This window comes from Rhincodon typus, chromosome 16 (genome assembly GCF_021869965.1).
Source record: "Rhincodon typus isolate 14 chromosome 16, sRhiTyp1.1, whole genome shotgun sequence".
NCBI lineage: Eukaryota > Metazoa > Chordata > Chondrichthyes > Orectolobiformes > Rhincodontidae > Rhincodon > Rhincodon typus.
Window position 1 is genome coordinate 28251184 of NC_063347.1, and position 21033 is coordinate 28272216.

Below are 21033 nucleotides of genomic sequence, written 5' to 3' on the forward strand. Positions count from 1 at the left end.
GTACGAAAGTAAGCTTGCAGGGAACATAAAGACTGATGCTAAGAGTTTCTATAGGTACATGAAGAGAAAGAAATTGGTAAAGACAAATGTGGGTCCCCTACAGACAGAAATGAGGGAATGTATAATAAGGGAAAAAGAAACGGCTGAGGAACTGAATATACACTTTGGTTCTGTCTTCACAAAACAGGACACAAACTAGATACCAGAATTGTTGCAGGATGCAAGATTTAGTGAGAGGGAAGAGCTGAAGGAGATCAATATTAGCAAAGAAATAGTGCTGGGAAAATTGATGGGATTGAAGGCTGATAAATCCCCAGACCTGATAATCTACAGCCCAGAGTACTTAAGGAAGTAGCTCTAGAAATAGTCGATGCATTGGTGGTCATTTTCCAGGATTCGCTGGACTCTGGAACAGTCCCTGCAGATTGGAGGGTGGCTAATGTCACTCCAAAATTCAAAAATGGAGGTAGAGAGAAAACAGGGAATTATAGACCAGTGAGCCTAACATCGGTAGTCGGGAAAATTCTCGAATCTATTGTTAAGGATTTTATAGCAGGGCATTTAGAAAGCAGTAGCAGGATCAGACACAGTCAGAATGGATTTATGAAGGGGAAATCATGCTTGACAAATCTGTTAGACTTCTATGAAGACGCAACTAGTAGAGTTGACAAGGGGAGGCCAGTTGATGTAGTATATTTGGACTTCCAATAAGCATTTGACAAAGTCCCACATAAGAGATTATTGTGCATGATTAAAACGCATGGGATTGGGGGAAGTGTATTGAGATGGATACAAAACTGGTTGGCAGACAGGAAACAAAGACTTGGAATTAATGGGTCCTTTTCAAATTGGAAGGCAGTAACTAATGGGTACCATAGAGATCGGTGCTGGGACCCCAGCTGTACACAATATAGATTAATGATTTGGATGAGGGAACAAAATGTAACATCCCCAAATTTGCAGATGATACCAAGTTTGGGGGTTGTGGGTGGTGAAATGTGATGAGGATTCAGAGATTGTTCACCACAATATTGACAGGTTGGGTGACTGGGCAAATTATTGGCAGATGCGGTATAATTTGGATAAATGTGAGGTTATTCACTTCGGAAGCAAAAACAAGAAGGCAGGTTACTACCTGAATGGATGTAAGAGGAGAGTTTGCCGAGGGACCTGGGTGTCCTTGTGCACCAGTCGCTGAAGGTAAGCATGCAGGTGCAGCAGGAGGTAAAGAAGGCAAATGGTATGTTGGCCTTCATTGCAAGAGGTCTACAGTACAGGAACAGGGATGTGTTGCTGCAGTTATAAAAGAGGGCTTTAGTGAGGTCATACCTAAAATATTGTGTGCAGTTTTGGTCTCCTTTTCTGAGGAAAGATGCTCTTGCTCTTGAGGGAGTGCAGCGAAGGTTTACCAGGCTGATTCCAGGGATGGCAGGACTAACGTATGGGGAGGGATTGATTAGGTTGGGAATGCTTTCGCTAGAGTTCAGATGAAGGGGGGATCTCATAGAGACATGTAAAATTTTAACAGGACTGGACAGGGTTGGTGCAAGGAGGATGTTCCCGATGGTGGGTGTGTCCAGAACCAGGGGTCACAGTATGAGGATTCGGGGTAGACGATTTAGGACGCAGATGAGGAGCCTTTTCTTCACACAAGAATCGGTGAGCCTGTGGAATTCATTACCACAGGAATTAGTTGATGCCAAAACATTGAATGTATTCAAGAGGCGACTAGATATAGCACTTGGGGTGAATGGGATCAAAGGTTATGGGGAGAAAACAGGATTGGGCCACTGAGTTGGATGATCAGCCATGATCGTGATGAATGGCAAAGCAGGCTTGAAGGGCTGAATGGCCTCCTCCTGCTCCTATCTTCTATGTTTCTATAAAACCCAACAAGACTACCAAAGTGACCATTTTTTGACTGACTGCTACTCAAGACAAAAGCAATTCACAACAGGTTTTCTTCAGTTACAGTAAAGCAAACACTCAATTGATCATAAAACACTCAACTTGAATAATATCAGCGAAAAGAAAGGTTTTCTAATTTATGTAACTTAACCATACCTTTTCAAAACTCCAAATAAATACACTCAATCACAGTTAAGGTAAACAAAGACAAATGGTTTAAGGTACATGCTATGGATGGAAAAATAATGTAGACAAGGTAAACAAAATTCTGAAGATCAAAAGTCCAGACCACAAAGTGCAACCTTATTTCTCCTCTCACTCTTTTTGACTTTTGCAATGATAATATGTTGTTGTCTGTAGAGTTAAGGTGGTCATTCGATTTAATTGCGATCAGGCGAATGAAGGAATGTTCTTGTATGAATTATTCCTTTTGAGATTTCTTGGATTTTCTGTCTTTTTCCCGGAAAGAGACAGAAACAGCAAGAATGCAAGAAAGATAGTGTGCGAGACAGCACACAAGAGAATGAGAGAGAGAGACCAAGATAGATGCTTTCTGTCTGCCCTCTCTGGATATTTCTTCCACTCTTTGCTCGTCTTGGTACCTATGGCTTTTTAGCACTTTGCAGCTCAACCAGAAGGCTGTTGTCAGGTAGAGTTTCCTTAAATCAAAACATTCCCTGTGCTGTTCAGTATCAAATTTTCCCTCTTAGTGCTTCCAAAAAGCAATTTTGTATTGTACAGCTCAATAAAATGGAACATTAATTTTTAAACTTGCAAAACTCTTTCTTTCAGTTATAGCAGTCCAACGTGCATTTCAGTTTACAGTTTCAAAAAAATTGAAAATTATTTGGTTTCTTACAAAGTTCAAATCACAGGCTCAAGCTTAGGCATTCTTTAGAAAGAACATTTTGATAGTTTTGGCTTTATTATGAAGGAGTGAAGCACTTAATAAGTACTGTACATGATCTGGTTGGTTAAGTTAGGACTGACATTATTACAGGCATTAACTTGTCTACAGTCTAGTAAAAAATACTGGTACCAATGGGTTGTTGAAAACACAATATTTGAACATTTACTGAACAGGATTTGTTTGTGAACTGGATGTAACAAAAGGTTTCGGGAACATGAGCTGTGCCAAAGTCAAACATTGCAGCAATTTTTAACTCCTGAAAAGCATTGTTCATAAATAGCTCAAAGACTCATGAGTGAGGAGGAAAATGCTATCAAAAAATTCCTGTGTTTCTTTACGCCTTTTGAAAAATATAACTTTTAAGTAGCATGATTTCAGCATCTACCAATGTGCTTCACTGATCAGAATATCAGAAAATAAAAGAATGAATTTAAAAGTCCAGTAAATTATGATGCAGTTTTAGCACATTGGTTTCTTTGGAACTTTTATTAAAACTAACTTAAGATGCAATTGTGTCTCAATTGTTCACACAGCTATCAAATATGGTAAAACCAAATACGATTGACTAAAAATTAATGGCTCAGATTATCTACTTTCTTGGCATTTTATAAAATTAGAGGAAGTTTTTATTTAATATTGAAGCGAGCCTGGCCATTTCTACCCATTTGCAAAAGACTACGCATTTACTAATTGAGAAGTGAAATATGACGCATAATTCTGAGACCAACAGTGCACTACAATTTTGACATTAGAGTATGTATTTCATGTTTGTCAAGATGAATCTTGACAATTTTTATTTTGCAAGTCTTTTGCAGTCACAGAAGCCTCAACCTGTTAATATTTGAAAACCAATATTTTCTGATTAATTTCATTTGCATCTATTCTTACATTCTTAGCTGGCATTTCTTAACATTCTTACTCAGCTATTGAATAAGTTGCTCTGACTGAAGCATTCTTCTGACAATTATATGACCTCACCGTTAAAAACAGTCAAATGTAATTTGCTCCACAAATCTTTTAATCAGCTAACAGACCAACTGAATTTGAAAATTATGATGACGGTCACAAATCTTATCCCAATCAATGTAAGACTGGCTGGCTGATAACTGATGGTAATGGCACAATCAAGCATAATACAGCAACTGACTATTCATGCAATCTCAACAAAGGAGGACAAGTCAGTTTAACCAAAACTGCAATGACACCTCTTTCAATTTTATTTGGAAACACGTATGAGAAAAACTTTTGCAGTGATAGCAAACATTGAAGATAAGATAGTTTTAGATGCATTATGACAGCTACTTGTTCACACATTTGATGCTTGAAGCGTTGTCATCGTATTTAATTAAAATGGTGGTCCACTGACCATACATGACTGCAGCAATTTTCTCTTAGCAATATCAGATTAGTGGTATAAGCAGTTACGTTGCAACTCCAGATCAACCAAGAAAGCTATTTACTAAGTTAAGCCAAATACAACAGTAACTGACTCAGCCTGCGAATTGTGAATAAGAACAAAACTAACAATACCAACACTGCATTTTGCAGAATGAATGAGAGCATTTCAACCAAAATAAAAATTCAGTGAATAGAACAAACATTTCTAAAACAATACTGGTGAAGTAAAATGTCCCAAAATAACTCACAGCAGTATTACCCAAACAAATTTGACACCAAGCCACATAAAGCAGCATTAAACAGCTGATCAAAAGCTTAATCAAATGAATATGTTTTAAGAAACATGGGTTGCTGAAGTGAAGGACAGCAGATTTATGAAGTGAGTTTGAAAACATTGTTAAGAATTTTAAAATGAAGGCATTTCCAGACTGCGAGCCAACATAGGTAAGTGAGCACAGTAATAAAGAGTAAATAGAAATTGGACATAGTAGGGGAATAGAGCTTTTGATGAATTCAAGTATACTGAAGGTGGAAGATGGGAGGCTAGCCAAGACAGCACTGAAATAGTCAAATCCAAAAGTAAAAAAGGTGTGGTTAAGAAGTTCAACCACAGATGAGCAGAATCTGGGGTTAAAGACAATGGCTTCACTCTTCTCGATATTTAGTTGCAGGAAATTTCTGCTCACCCAGTACTTGATGGTGGAAAATCAGCGTGACAAAATAGATACAAAGGAGATGTATTAAGAGATAATGTGTGGTAGGGATGGAAGTTGCTAACAGACATGCAGAATCTTAGTTCATTTCTTTGGGGTAACAAGGTGTAGAGCTGGATGAACACAGCAGGCCAAGCAGCATCAGAGGAGCAGGAAAGCTGACGTTTCGGGTCGAGACCCTTCTTCAGAAATGGGGGAGGGGAAGGGGGTTCTGAAATAAATAGGGAGAGAGGGGGAGGCGGATAGAAGATGGATGAAGGAGAAGATAGGTGGAGAGGAGACAGACAGGTCAAAGAGGCGGGGATGGGGCCAGTAAAGGTGAGTGTAGGTGGGGAGTTAGGGAGGGGATAGGTCAGTCCAGGGAGGACGGACAGGTCAAGGAGGCGGGATGAGGCTAGTGGGTAGGAGATGGGGGTGGGGCTTGAGGTGGGAGGAATGGTTAGGGAGGTGGGGACGAGATGGGCTGGTTTTGGGATGCGGTAGGGGGAGGGGAGATTTTGAAGCTTGTGAAGTCCACATTGATACCATTGGGCTGCAGGGTTCCCAAGTGAAATATGAGATGCTGTTCCTGCAACCTTCGGGTAGCATTGTCGTGGCACTGCAGGAGGCCCAGGATGGACAGGTCGTCCAAGGAATGGGAGGGGGAGTTGAAATGGTTCGCGACTGGGAGGTGCAGTTGTTTATTGCGAACCGAGCGTAGGTGTTCTGCAAAGCAGTCCCCGAGCCTCCGCTTGGTTTCCCCGATGTAGAGGAGGCCACAACGGGAACAGCGGATGGAGTATACCACATTGGCAGATGTGCAGGTGAACATCTGTTTGATGTGGAAGGTCTTCTTGGGGCCTGGGATGGGGGTGAGGGAGGAGGTGTAGGGGCAGGTGTAGCACTTGCTCTGGTTGCAGGGAAACGTGCCGGGTGTGGTGGGGCTGGAGGGGAGTGTGGAGTGGACAAGGGAGTCACGGAGAGAGCGGTCCCTCCGGAAAGCAGATAAGGGTGGGGAGGGAAAAATGTCTTTGGTAGTGGGGTCAGATTGCAGATGGCGGAAGTGTCGGAGGATGATGCGTTGGATTCGGAGTTTGGTGGGGTGGTACGTGAGGACGAGGGGGATTCTGTTTGGTTATTATTGCGGGGAGGGGGTGTGAGGAATGAGTTGCGGGAAACACGAGAGACACGGTCGAGGGCATTTTCGATCACTGTGGAGGGGAAGTTGCGGTCCTTGAAAAACGAGGACATCTGGGATGTCCATGAGTGGAATGCCTCATCTCAGGAGCAGATGCGGCGGAGGCGAAGGAATTGGGAATAGGGGATGGCCTTTTTGCAGGAAGGTGGATGAGAGGAGGTGTATTCTAGGTAGCTGTGGGTATGTCTTTGAGGTGTACATTCAGATGAGAAATAGGAAGGGGTGAACAAAAGATCCTTGGGGTCACCAAAGGCAAATAGTATAAGAACAAAAAGAAAGAGCATTGTAGCTCTTTTTTTCCTGTCCACAATTAGAATTGAAAGGGGGAGCAGGTGGAGTGGGTTTTATGGACAAGAATAGCTTAGAGATGATATGTTGAGATACATGGAGGAACTAGAGGATTATGCAAGAAAAATACAAGGTTGGGTGAAGAACTTTCAGGGAAATTTGACCCAATTGACTAAGGAAGGGAAGCAGAAGTGACAGTTGAATAGATTGTCTCAATCTTAGTGACCAAAGCATGCATGATCTCTCATTTTCGCTGCACTATGAATTACTAGTAGAATAAAACTGAAAAAATATTTTATCACAATCAAGAAACTATTGTAAATTTCACCTCCAATCAAAACTGAACTATTCTTGTCAAGCACTTTTCATTCCTTGAAGTGAAATCTATAAAAAAGTTAATCTGATTAAGAGAAATAATTTTCAATTCGAACTTACTTCATCTCTAGCACTTCTTCCAGCTGCTTTCTCCGTTCTATCCGTAAATTAGCGAGGTGTGCCTCCCTCTCAGCAAGAGATTGTTGTGTTGAGGTTAGCCTGACCTTGGTGGAATCCAGTTCTTGTCTTGTCTTCTCCAGAGTGGTCATCAATTCTTCTAACTGTCAAGTAAAAGCACAGCAAGACTTCAAATAACCTCTTAAATTTACGAATTAGAAATTGCTCTGTGGTCTTCACCAAAAGCAATGATGCCATGACATTTGGTGATCTTAAATTTGAGTGTGTTTAACTGTTCAGCCTGGTATAATTTGTTTGCAGATAAGTGAAGTTCTATAACTTTTCTCAACTGACCTCATTTTTATTTTAGCTTAACTACATTTAAATCTTAGTCATTGAGATAATAGCAATTTCAGAAAGACATTGAGACAGTTATTTAAAAATGGCAACAGGTCACTGACTGCTGACAAGGTCTCCTTTGTAATTAATGTTGTGTGAGAGAATATGGTGTTTTATAAATGAAGGAGAATTTATGATTTACGAGAAATGGATTGTGCTATTAAAATGTAGCTCTGTGCAGTTTGCTGCACATTAAATTAAAGCTACAAAGTGTAATGCTCTGCATTGTCTAAAACAATGAATGAGTCTGGCTATCTTATACTTTTTAAATTATGGGGCGCATAGATTTGAGTACTTGATCCCTCAACTGTGACAGAAATAAATTAATATTGCCTGACTAAATCCTATTTAAAACATTCAAGATCAGAATTCTCTCATTGGATCATAAATAGATAGCCTTCTGTATAAAGACTATCACAGCTCTTTCACTCACAGTACCCAAAAAAAGATTGTGCACTATGCCAAATTAGCATATATTCCAAACCTATGGTGGTGGAGGGAGGGAGCAATTAGACTTTGTGCAATAATACAATCAATTACTTTGCTGCAGAGTTATAATGGTCTTTTATTTTTCTGAATTAAAAGTAGCCCGAATTTTCCAATAAGCATCAACATTGTCAGCGACGCATTTGAAAGTACTTGGTTCCTATGACATTAAAATATTGGTTGTTGAAAAATAAAAAAAAATGCATGTACAAACATAGGCTTTAACGATATAATAGTGACATACAATATATGTTTTTGTAAAAGGGCACCAAATTCACATCACTACTATATAGGTTACTTTTTAGCTCTATTGGTAGTATCTCTATTATCTTTCACAATCAGTGAGTACATCCTATTTGCTATACTTGGGATTTTTAATCACAACACAACACAACACAAGAAAGCAATTGATATCAGCTAGCTGTAAGTTTTGAAGACAATGAAATTCGCATTATTTCAGTAATTTAATATAACTTTTTCCTCCAACTTAAATATAGTTGCTAAAGCACTGAACAATACATTTTTACTTTCTTAGATAGTTGCCCAGTATTTAATGTTTGGAGGCGGGCCCATCAATACCACCGTAAGGAGGAGTGTGGGTATAGTTGGATTTTTTTCCATCTTTGTACCAGTTTTGTTCAACTGTCAAGAGGTTTGAAGAGAAATGGCTTGGATCTCATGAAAAGCTGTGGTTTGATCATAACAAGATCAACAGGTCAATCTGGAGCTACCTGCTTTTTAGTTAAGGATGAGCAATCTTAGCTAGGATGATTAGAGCTGAAATTAAACTGAATTATTCAGGTGCTGGAATCCACTTCCTTATTTAAGTGATTGCCACACATAGCAACACATAGTTGGGGGATTGGGGGATGGGGACACAAATTATTTTCAGTCTGCATAAGCATGGTGCATTTTCGTGTAATGGACTGAGGAAGGCATGGACCCTAAAGAGGGTGAGAGGCTAGTCTGTTTAACCGAGCCTCTAGCTTTTAAAGGCAGTCTGTTTGAGATTGTAGACATATTCGCCAAGCCGGTGTGTTTGATTGCAAACGCTTCGTCAACCTGCTGGGTAACATCGTCAGTGCGCCTCCTGTGAGGCATTGGTGTTCTGTCCCACTTGTTATTTATATGCCTCGGTTTGCTGGGGTGGTTGGTATTACTTTCGGTGTAGTGTTTCTCACAGTCTTTGCATGGTATGTTGTATATTACCTTGGTTTTGGGTATGGGATCCTTTACATTCGCCAGTAGATGTCGTAGAGTGGTTGTCGGTTTGAGACTCCTCTGATACCTAGGGGTCTGAGTAGTCTTGCGGTCATCTCTGACATGTCCTTGATGTGTGGTAGGGTGATTAGTGAGTCTGGCCGTGTTGTCTCTTCCTGTTGTGGTCTGTCTTGGAGGTAATGGCAGATTGTGCTTTTCGGCTACGTACAAGAGCCAAGGGAAACCACAAGAGTGAGTAGTTAATTCCCATTTGTACAACTGGATGTGCTTTAGAATAAAATGTTATGGAAGATTTTAAAATGGTGATTTTTTTTTGTTTGATAGCCACTGAAGGGATGAACGCCCTCAAAGGATGCAATAGTGGACATCAGTATCCATTCTGACATGAGGAAATTATTTCACTGAAACTAAAGCCTGATCGACCAATTTCTCTCAGCTCCTCTGTTACAATGGATCTGGAATGCCTTTTTCCCCATTAACTATTTTGCCTCCTCATCTCTACTGAGAAAACCTTTGGATTTCTACATCAATGGTAATTTTTTGAAGGACATAGCAGATCACCAGAAACTTCAAGACCCACTCTGGTGTGTACTGCAGCGCTTCCAAAACAATGGTCTCAAGATATTGTTTGAGATAGCGGATTACCTGCTTGACAATTTACGAAGAGGCTCTGTGGTTCTTTGTGCCACATGTATGATGGGATGGCAGAAGTGGATAATCAGCTTTATACAGAGAAAGAAGTCCTTCTCAAGTCAGCCAATCTCTGGTTCCTGTTGTAGGACCAAAGACGGTTGGCACAGTTGATTGTGCAGTATTTTCTCTTTAATACCTTCACTGGCCAGGCCAGCATTTATTGACCATCCTCAACTGCCCTTGAGTAGCTGGCTAGTGGCAAGTTGCTTTTTAAATTGCAGCAGTACACGTGGTGTGGGAACATGCATAGTGCTGTTAGAAAAGGAATTCCAGAATTTGAGCTCCATGGCACTGAAGGGATGGTGATATAGTTCTAAGTTAGGATAGTGCGACGTATGGCTTGGAGTGAAATTTGCAGGTGGTGTGCCTATGCATCTGTTGTCCTTACCCTTCTAGATGGTGGAGATTGTGGGTTTGAAAGATACTGTTGAAGGAGGAAATTGTCGCAATTCCTCTTGTAGATGGTATACACTGGTGCCACTGTGTAACAATGGCGGAGGGAATGAATGTTGAAGATGGTGGATGGATACGAATCAAGCAAGCTGCTTTGTTCTGGACAGCACTGAACTATGTTCATCCAGGAAAGTGGACAGTACTTCGTTGCACTCTTAGTTTGTTCCTCATGAATGGTGGACAGGCTTTCAGGTGTCAGGAGGCAAGTTATTCACTAGAGAGTTTCCAGTCACAGGTGTGTTCTTGTCAACACAATATTTACATGATTGATTCTGATGAATTGTAATCCCTAGACCCACATAATAATGGGGCTTTAGCAATGATAATACAATTATATACCAAGAGAAGACAGCTAGATTCCATCACATCGGAGATGGTCATTGGCTGAAACTTGTGTGCGATAAGTATTACTTACCACTTATCAACTCAAGCCAGGATGTTGTTCAGGTCTTGATATACATTAACCTGACTGCTTCAATATCTAAGGAGTCACAAAAATGGTGGTGAACATTGTTTGCTGATAACTGCACATCTGCACTACTCACTTCATGATGAAAGGAAGACCATTGATGAAGCAGCTGGAGATGATTCGGAATGACACAGCCTAGAGGACCCTGCAGTGATATTCCGGGACTGGAATGTTTGATCTTCACCAATCACAATCAATGAATATTCACAACTATTTTTCTCCTTTGTGATAAGTATGAATAACTCCAACCAGTTTTCTCCAATTCCTACTGACTACAGTTTTGCAAAGGTTCCTTGATGCCATACCTGGGCAACTATCTGCATTCCCAGGTAGATGCCAGTGCTGTAGCTGTATTGGAACAACTTGGGTTATTTGCCTAAGGGTAGAACAACCTCTGCAGCATAAGTTAGCAGTACTACTGATGGAAAGTTGTCAAGGCCTTTGCAGTGTCCATTGCCTTCACCCATTTCTTGATATCACATGCAGCAAATCAAATTGACCAAAGACTGGCTTCTATGTTGCTAGTGCCTCAGGACTATCCATCTCCGTAGATAGCCGTTTCATTCTGTCAATGCTGCTTGGCATGAAAGTACATCTGTGTTGTAGCTTCACCAGGCTGATACATCAGTTTTAAATATGCCTAGTGCTGCTCCTGAAATTGCAAGTTTGGTCCTCTGGCTTGATGATAGTGGGAGAGTGGGGGATATGCCAGGCAGTAAGGTTACAGATTACGGATGTACATAATTCTGCAGCACAGCACTTTATGGACATCCAGTTTTGAGGAGCTAGATAGATCTATTTTAGCTAAACCCAAAATCGTTACCTTTTAGCATTGGGCAATGCCATATAACACAAAGGAGAGTATCCCTCAATGTGAAAGGGGACTTCATCTCTAGACTGTGCATTGGTTGCTGTTGCCCACACTATCAAGGATAGATGCACATGCAGCAGGTAGATTGGTGAGAATAAGGCGAAGTAAGATTTTCCTTCTTGTTGGTTTCTTCACCACCTGCCTTGGGCCCAGTTAAGCAGGTATGTCCTTTGGGCCCAGCCACTCACTCAGCAGTGGTGACACAAAGCTATTCTTGCTGAAAGACATCTGATGAAATCCCAACATTCAGACTACATTCTGTGTCCTTGTCACCCTCAGTGCTTCTTCCAATTAGTGTTCAACATGGAAGAGCACTGACTCATCAGCAAAGCGAAGGGGGGTTGGAGGCCAGTATTGATCAGCAGGTATCCTTGCCCATGTCTGACCTATTGCCATCAGATTTCATAGGGAACACCCTCTCCCAAAAAATGTGCTGCCACCTTTGATGGGTCAGTCCCGCCAGCAGGATAGGACATTTTTATCGATGGTGGCACTGGGGATTGCATTCCTTTTTAATGGAAATTCCACCAGTTATCACGTCTCACTGTTGTTGGCATATTGGTATATGGGATCTACAGAGGAATGTGCACAGTCAAAGGCATCCTGCATCATCCGAAATCCCTGGCAAAGACATGTGACCTGACATCATTGACTGTCCCTGCTCAGTGAAAAGATGAACTTTCTTTGTCTCTGTGACCTCCTCAATGCTATGATAAATAGAATACTTTGAAGATCATGAGAAGGTCCATCTTCTCCCTGCTGAAGGGCTCCAGGTTGGGTTGAAGGAGATGCACAAGTCGAGTGACCATCTTGCGTTGAACCTGAATCATATAAGGCATGGTTCTTGCAGGGATGGAGATACCTTGTGTCCTCAAGAAGCCTCTGGGTGGTAGGGTTCTTTGTCTAAAACCCTGCTCCTCCTCTCTGCGTCCTCAGCTTCATTTCCTGTATATGTTGTAGATCAAGACGAAATGCCACCAGAACATCGATACCTGGATCGGATATTCTTTTGTACCCCCTCATCTATTAACACCAGCCCTCAAAAAAAAAACTCCAAGAAAAGAACAAACATACCATGACTTCAGGTGAAGCAGAACCCTGTAAAAAGCACCTCATGTGAAAAATTGTTGACTTGCTCTTAAGTACTGTTGGTGCGGTACTCATCTTCCAGCTGAATGACATCTTTTTTGAAACTTAGTGTTGAAATTTGTTGAATATAGATCAATTCTGGAAAGCAGGGGTTATACTAGCTGATAGAGCTGTATGATGTCATGATGTCCTCAGTGTCATTGCTTCTGCTACTCGGTGAATGCCTACCATGTCAGGGCTCCTCTCAGCTGGAACATCTCACAAACTGCATCAGAACCAGCTGACAACATAGCCACATGCCCAGGGGCACATTCAGCTTTAGTGTGCTGCATTCTGCCCCAAAGTGAATGCCCCTATGCTCTGAAGAAGTGGTTTGTTGTTAATGTTTCTTTAGTTGGAAAATGGAATGCTTTTATTTGAATTACACAGCTGAAGTTCATTAACTATTGAAAGCAAAAGTAACGTAAAATCAATGAATAGAAAAGTTAATTTAAATCATTTTTGTAGTTCAAAATTCATTTTCTACGCTACACTAAAATGTGTAAAATTCTTGGTTAGATCAAATCAACTCTTGCTAGGTTAATTTAAATCCAGGATGTGAGAAACCAGATCCCATGCTTAACACAATTTGGAAAAAAAATTGGCAATTTTGCAGTACCAAACTCTTCTGAAACTGTTGGTAACTCCAGGAACTCATACATGCGCAGCTAAATGTGGAAATCCAGAAGATGCAGTGAGTGAGTCTATGTTTTATCAGAGGTACAGTTGTTGAGACCTGAACTCTAATTAATTAGAAATCTTTGAACTGGTGAGAACTTCTTATCTTCAGTCTCATGGAAGAATTCCTGAAAAAAATTTACACCTCACTGAATGTGGGGTAACTGTGATTTAAATGAGGAACTACATTAATAATTACCACCAAATGGCCAAATTTAGATTTGTTGAATGTCAAATTTTGCCAAAATAAGATATTTCATATTATTAAAAAATTGATACTTTAACTTCTGCCTTATTTTTAAGTCCCATTTATTTTGTTATTTGTGAACATTTAAATTAAAGAAATTGATTTTTTTTTAAATTTCTATTTTGTCTTATGTGGGAATACTTCAATGTGATTGGATACTTACCCTGCTTGATGACATCATTGTTGCTATATGCCTGGAGATAACCTAACTCGGCAGTGGATTCAAACTTAGGTCTTGAAAAGAGAAGTATGTGTCACAATATCTTTGTGAACAGTTTTCTTGAAGCTTTGCAACTGCCTGCAAAATCTAGGGCACTGGATTAAGCAATCACAGTGGGTGAAAGTACTGCTCAGTATAGCTTCTAGGTATGGATTCCTTCTTTGTGAGTGTAAATTTAATTAATGTCTATATGGGTGTTAGGTGTGCTAAAATTAACTTCATTCCCTATGATATAGAGGGAAAAAAAAGGTCAGATTTTCCACTGCTGATCGCTAGAACTTGGTTATGCTGGAAGGTATATTGGAATCGGGTATAATTGCACATATGGTCAAATTTGGCATTTTCCCACACTTAACCTTTCTGATTATCTATGGATTAAAGAGTCAGATAATATTCGACTATAACTTCTGGTCCCAATTCAGCATGATTCACTACTAGCAGGAGAAGGATTGCCAAATATTGGAAAGGTGTCACTTTTTCGACATAGAAGACTTAATGGTACAGCAAAAGCCAAAAAAAAATTCAGTGTGCATGCAACTGGTTATTTTAGGGCTGAAGATGCTGTGCTGCCTAGCTTCTCTTAACAAGTTAATTCATTTAAATAACGTTTTTTTTAAAAGAAAAGTTAGCCAGCTTCATGACTGAAGGTTTCAGGTATGGGACAACTAAAATTTAGTCACCACTTTTGTCCAGGATATCAACAGTTAATTCTGAGACAGTTAACTTACAAACAACATAACTTCAACATGACAAAACACTTGTATGCATACAACACTTTTAACACATTAAATAGCCTAAACTGCAGGAAGAAACAGGTGTGAGAAGCATTTAAGTGGAGAAGAGGGGTTTTGAAGGTGAGTAGAGAAGTAAGGAGACTCGGGACAGTGTTCGAGTGTGGAGGGGTCAAAAAGTCTGAATGCTCTACCACTAGGTGGAGCTGGGAAGGGAAAGCACTTGGTGCCCCCTGAATTCAAAGAAGTATAAAATCAGCAATAGCTTAGAAGTTTATTCTTTCTGAAAAACGCATTGAGGAGGCCGGGGAGAAATGGGTATAGGGAATGAGGAAAGGGAGAGGGGAGTGATCTAATTGAATAAGAATAAAATCAAGCTCTGTTGCTTTTCACGGAGTTTAGATCAAATGTGTCATTTTCTTATATTTTCACAAAATAGGTGGTGACTTGGACTGAGAAAGGGACAATTCAGATCTTGTTTTATGATTTATACACTGAGTAAGATGACAGATGTCTGAGGGATGACAAAACTTTTCCTATTTAAGATTGAATATCAGCGCATATAGTCAGATAGTCAGATAAAGGACTGCAAAGGTAGCCAAAAATGCTTCAAAGGAAAGATCTCAAATGTGGCAACTTAGGGCTTTCATTTTCATACTTCTGTTCTTCTCTCTATTCTGGAATCAGATCCTGAAATAGTGAAGAACTTGAGCACTGATATGCAGCGATGACTTTTTGAGAGAGAACAACATTCAGTCTGCTAGAACTTATTTCCCGTTATACTGATTTAATTATTTTAAAATAATTCAAGCACAATCCCATCAATACCAAAGAAAATGTATGTACACTTTTAAGCACAATGCCAATTACATAATTCAAAACTTAGGTCCCAAGTTTATAAGTGCCTTTTTTTTATTCCAAAGTACAGTTATTCCAGGAATTTACGAGCTTTTATTGCAACTTAGCTGGCCATTAATGTCCATTTGCACTGCATTTTTAACCTCCTCAGTAAAAAGAGATTATCTGAAACTGTTCTGTGATGCACATTTGTTTATGTAACATTGTGTGACTGGAATTATCAACCCACCCCCATTTGGAAGAATTTCCTGGAAAAGCTCACACAGCAACAAATTCCTCTGATCTTGTACTAACATAGCTTTTATATTAAGTGCAAATTGTTCATGGGATATGTTAATAATTATAAAATAAATAGATGGCACATTTGTACAAAACAACTTTTTTCCTCTTTGTCCCTTAGCTTACCTGTTGTGTTGAGCAATGATTTTTTTTTATTTTAATTTTGTCAAAAATTAATATTTTAGTGTCAAACTACCACATTTGCAAAGATGGGAAAGAAACACACAAGGTTACTTTTATGTGTACAAGGATGAAACAAACCAAATTCACCTCATGAGGGATCATTTATTTTAACAGTCCTTTTATAAAACTTAAGGAATTGGTAGTACATGAGTGCCAGTGAAGAGCTAAATTTTAAACCATGCAATTCTGTTGACCTGATCACTCTGCATAATGTCAGCAACACTAAGGATAGCACTGAACTAAGTGGTGCGATACTGCTGAGCTATAGAAAATGTTTCAGGTTTCATCTCACTTATAAGATGACAATGAAAATTCAGGATGAGTAAAGGAGAGTGATGGAAATCAAATGTGATGTCTTTGCTTGATCAATAATAGTGCAAGCTACAAACTTGATGCTAATAGCTGTGAATTTCAGTGCCTCTAGAGTTGCCATTTTTTCACATGAAAGCCATCTGGATCCTTCTGCACATAACGAAATTCTGCGATATTAAATATCTTTGATTATGATTGTGTCACGCTGGCAGAATGCATGGAACAGCTGCAAAACGGAGCTCTTGCCTGAGGTAGAATGATCAACACCTGTATGTAAAATGACTGGGTGCTGGTAGCCTCTAAATTTATCTCATCCCACCACCCATCCCCCAGCACAATGCTTTATGGATGCAAAACTTAGAGTAAACTTTAACCTCAAAATATCTAATTCTACACATTCATTTATCAGCTATATAATGTAAAATAAGAGATTTGATTATGTCTATCTCCTTTGTAAAATTTCTAGCATTTAGACTTTGTTAGCAATAAATAAATTTAATTCTTCCCAAAACACTAAACCAATAATTGGCTAGATTATAAACAAGTGAAAAAGAAGGGTATAAAAAGATTTGCTTTTCATTGTAAGTTATTAGCTTTTAACAAAAATCTGTGAAGCCTACATTTTGAAACAGGTCATTCCTGAAAGTATAATTTCATTAGCAATAAAGTGAAATTACCAATCCTGTAACTCTTTCCAGGCAGCTAACCAGTCAGTAAACTCATTAATCCAACTGCATAGTGCGTAATATGCTGTGCAACAAAATTTTTGGAAAACATAATTTAGCATCAGCCAATAAAAATACTGGCAATCTCTGACCTGAGAAGTTGATGAAACTGGATTAATACTGCTCACTGCACATAATATCTTATGTAAAATACTGTCAAAATCAGATATTGGTGGCAGAGGACAGTGCTGAAACATATCAACAAGTTAACAAGTTAGCAAGTTTGTCAAATTATTACTGTTATAGAACTCCACAGCAGCTATTCAGAAAATACAGCAGAATGTACAGAACAGGGTCATGACTTAAAGAAAAGTGCAAAGGTAAGATCTTCAGAATAGTGAAAGCTTCATATTCTGTTAAAGTAGACAACCCATTTAAACTGGACATGAAGCTGATGACTGAAAGATAGAAAATGCATTTACGTAGAGCCTTTTATGTCCTCAGATGTCCTAAAGCATTTTGCAGCTTGCTCATTAATAAATAAATTCAATATTAATATTAAAAAGAGAGGCAACAGTCAAAGCTCATAGTACTTGACTGACAAATTCATGAAGAAAATGTAGCATGTGCATGAGAATGAAGTTGGTTAAAGGAATGAAACAAGGTAAATAGTTAATAGATTTTTTTTTCCAAATGGAAGGGATGCGAAGTTCCTTGATCCAGTACTGGGAACTTGTTTATTTCTATACACACAAAAATAAGCAATCAGAATTTTGGAATATGGACACAGTTTGAAATAGTACAGAGGATACAAAGATAACAATCATATTCAACTGTGAAGATAATTGTAAGCAACTTCAGAAAGGCAAGCAAGTTAGTAGATTGGACTTATATGATACAAAAATGTACAATAACTCCAACTGATAGATTTCTGAAGAATAAGGGCACTATACACTGATTAGTAACATCTTCAAACCGTGAAGAGGGCCCTAGTTGTTCAGTCAAACATTTAAAAGTGAAAATGATATGTTACAAAACTACTAAAATACACGTGATATGAAATTTAACAAACAGGAGTGTGAGGTATAATCAATTAATGCCAGTGTTTTACAAATCAATGGTTTGTCCACAGTGACTGTGTGACATCAAATTTTGATTAGTTTACTTAACGATATTTGTCAAGGCCATGGAAAGGGCATAGAAGAGATTTACTATGATGGCATTGTGGATTGAGAGGAGACGACACTAGGGTTCTTCGTATAAAGATGGTTAAAAAGTGATCAGAAGCGATGTTCTAAATTAGGATGTTCTGACAAGGTGATTCCAAAAAAAATGACTTTCACTGATTATAGAATCAGTAATGAGAAATCAACAATTTAAGATCATTTGAATATCAAAGGGAAGCACTGGACTTCAATTGCACAGTGAGAGTTGTTAGGACACAAATACCTTGCTAGGAATGTAGTTGGAAACTGAATCAATAACTATTTTTAAAATCAAAGTACACAACTATTTTGGAAGGTACAAAAGGAAGGAAATGCACAAAAGATGGGACTGAGTACTTAACTTTAAGTTGATGCAATGGACCAAATATCTCTTCTGTGTTGATATGAAGTCAACTGACACTTTTATGAAGGAACTCTACTGACATTGCTTGAAAATGATGATTAAAGGCGGTAGAGAAATTAACAGTGGCATTGCTCAATTCTTTAAATGCATCCCTTACAGTCCAGGTAGGGAAAGGATCCAAACTCCTGAAATACCCATGGGTCGATGCTGAAGAAACTAGTGGCAAGTATAAAATAGAAGAGAAGCAGTATACTATCATCTCAATGCCTGCCCCTTGCCATCAAAGTCTGAATAAGAAGCAGTAATCTATCAGAAGGCATAAAATCCACAGCAGCTCCAACAGTGTATCTTGGCACTGATACAAAGTCATAAATCCAGGATTAACTCTACTTTTCCACAAACCAATGTAACTTATCTTTGTCACAAACACCTGACAGAGAATTTTAACTCCTTCCCCCAGCATGGAAATCAAGAGGAGCAATGGTGGGGATGGAATGGGTAAAATGGAGCAAGGTTCTAAAGTCTGCCTTCCCTATCTGATCATCTGAATTTTAAAATCCAGGCACCCAGAAAAACACCCTGCTCACTGCAGACACATTGACAGCCCCTAATACCAGCAGAAATATTCATTAACTATAAAAATTAATCCAAAATTTGTCACTGGGACCAATTCAAATCATAACAGCATGGAGGAATGCCCCAGTCACTTCCCTCAGGCCAAACCTTGTCAAAAACGACCTTACAAAATTAGTCTTTAAAAAGCCCTTTGGATTTCCTTGTGGGCCAGAAGCAAAAATGCTTCTCTTGCTTAAGCTTCCTCGTTCCACTAACAGAAGCAGAAGTGACAATTGCACATTCCAAAGAAGAGTCATACTGGACTCAAAAGTATTAACTGTTTCTCTCTCCACAGATGCCAGCAGATCTGATGAGTTTCACTAGCACATTTTAATTTAATTACAGATCTCCAGCATCGCAGTGTTTTGCTCTTTCTTCGTAAGAATGCATGCAACATCATAAGTCACTCACTGCTCTTAATCAGCACATAAAACAAATTTTTGACATTTCTACCTCATTTTGGTTTGAACCCCTTCGCAAGTAAATGAGTAGAAATGAAGTAAAATAATTAAAATGAACTCCACATTATCACGTGAAATTCAAGTTGATGAATGTGCATCAATGGACTGAAATCAGGAGCGAGCAAACAAACAAGGAAGTCAACTTTTACAGCAACTAGAAGAAATCAAGACATTGGTTAGAAATGCTGTTTAGCAGTCAGCATAATGATACAGTGGCACAAAACACATTTTTGCCAATTGGATGAATACAAGTAAAAAAAATCATTAAGTGCAGAAGTCAAAGAGCTCAATAGAACACGAAGTAAGGTTTGGGTTCTACGGTGGTGTTCCCAATACATGTTGCACTTTGATCAAGATAGCCACATAAATTACATCAAAAATCACAACATAAATCTGATACGGTTAGTTTTAGAGAAGATGCAGAATTGTATACAGCTGAAATGAAGAAGAAAAATGTGTGATTTCACATTGTAATCATACAATCACACACGATAAAAGTAGCAATGGCTTAGATTTAAAAATAGAAATAGAATTTCAAGGAAATAGTATCGACAGAAATGAGAGATAAAACTGCTTCTTTTGTAGGTATCCAGCTGAATCACTTCAACAGCATATACTGTAGGTCTCCAGACAAGAAATTCATGATGTAATTTCAATTTTAGCATACTGCATCAATCTAATAACTCCCAAGATAATGGAATGGTTTGACAGTATGTATTAATTAGGTCATTTGGTGTAAGCTGTTCGAAATTTCCTGATCTAATATTATCAACTTAGTTTAATTCGGAGTTTCACCATTTTCCACATTTCATTAATTAAACTTCTTGTAATCAGTACTTTATATAGCAATCCAAACTGGTCTTAGTGACACTGTATCAAGAGTCATACTATGTCATTTGGATGCTTAGTACAATTTAACAGGTATTGCAGAAAGGTAAAAATCACTTTGCTTGAAAAGAAAATTGAAGAAGTGTTTATATAACAAGTACAGTTCATAATGTAAAAATCATGAAAAACACACTAAGCTGAATAAACAATTTGAGCCACACCAACTTCACAGCCCAAAACTGGGTAACAGAAATATTTCCTTCATCGTACTCATATACAATTTATCCTTACACACAAGTTTACCAAAGCTTATACTCTTTACTGTGGCTTTGTAAAGTAAGGAGTGGAAGAAGAACTAGTGAATATAGTGGCACTCCAAGACCTAGTAGCAATCATCTTGAAAAAGTTTCATTCTTCATCTGCCTGGCTCCATGCTTATAATTATTACATGAAACCTGGCTGAAAGTTACAGAGAATGAAAAATACAGGACATGAAAGAACTTTTATTATTAGGCTTCTGTCAGGGAACAATCACTGGTTTATGATGGATACAAGTGCAGCGACACTGAAGGAATGGGATTTCATGGAGACACACAAGGGCTATGTTTCAATGATTCTGAGTTCAGGATACAACAATGGAGCAAATATGCAAACAATAAAGAATATTTCCATGATGAGTGTGTAAGAACATGTAAAGGTTATTGCAGTTCTAAAACAAAAAGGCAATCTTTCTTAAGGACTTTGGATTTGATGCATTTTGGTCAGCTGCTCAAATTAAGATACACCGTGGGATTCAACTAAAGATGAACAAAAGATGACATTTCTATGAGCTTGAAAGGAT

General features: G+C 38.8%; 1 protein-coding gene across 2 annotated transcripts in view; it reads right to left on the reverse strand.

Annotated features, from left to right (window-relative positions):
- The window catches only part of LOC109925951 (ERC protein 2), a 591163-nt gene that overhangs the window by 118173 nt on the left and 451957 nt on the right, over window positions 1-21033 (reverse strand). For both annotated transcript variants that reach the window (XM_048606399.1, XM_048606398.1), the window contains exon 13: window positions 6830-6990. In XM_048606399.1, coding sequence (XP_048462356.1) covers window positions 6830-6990 — 161 coding nt within the window. The remainder of the gene's footprint in view (window positions 1-6829; window positions 6991-21033) is intronic.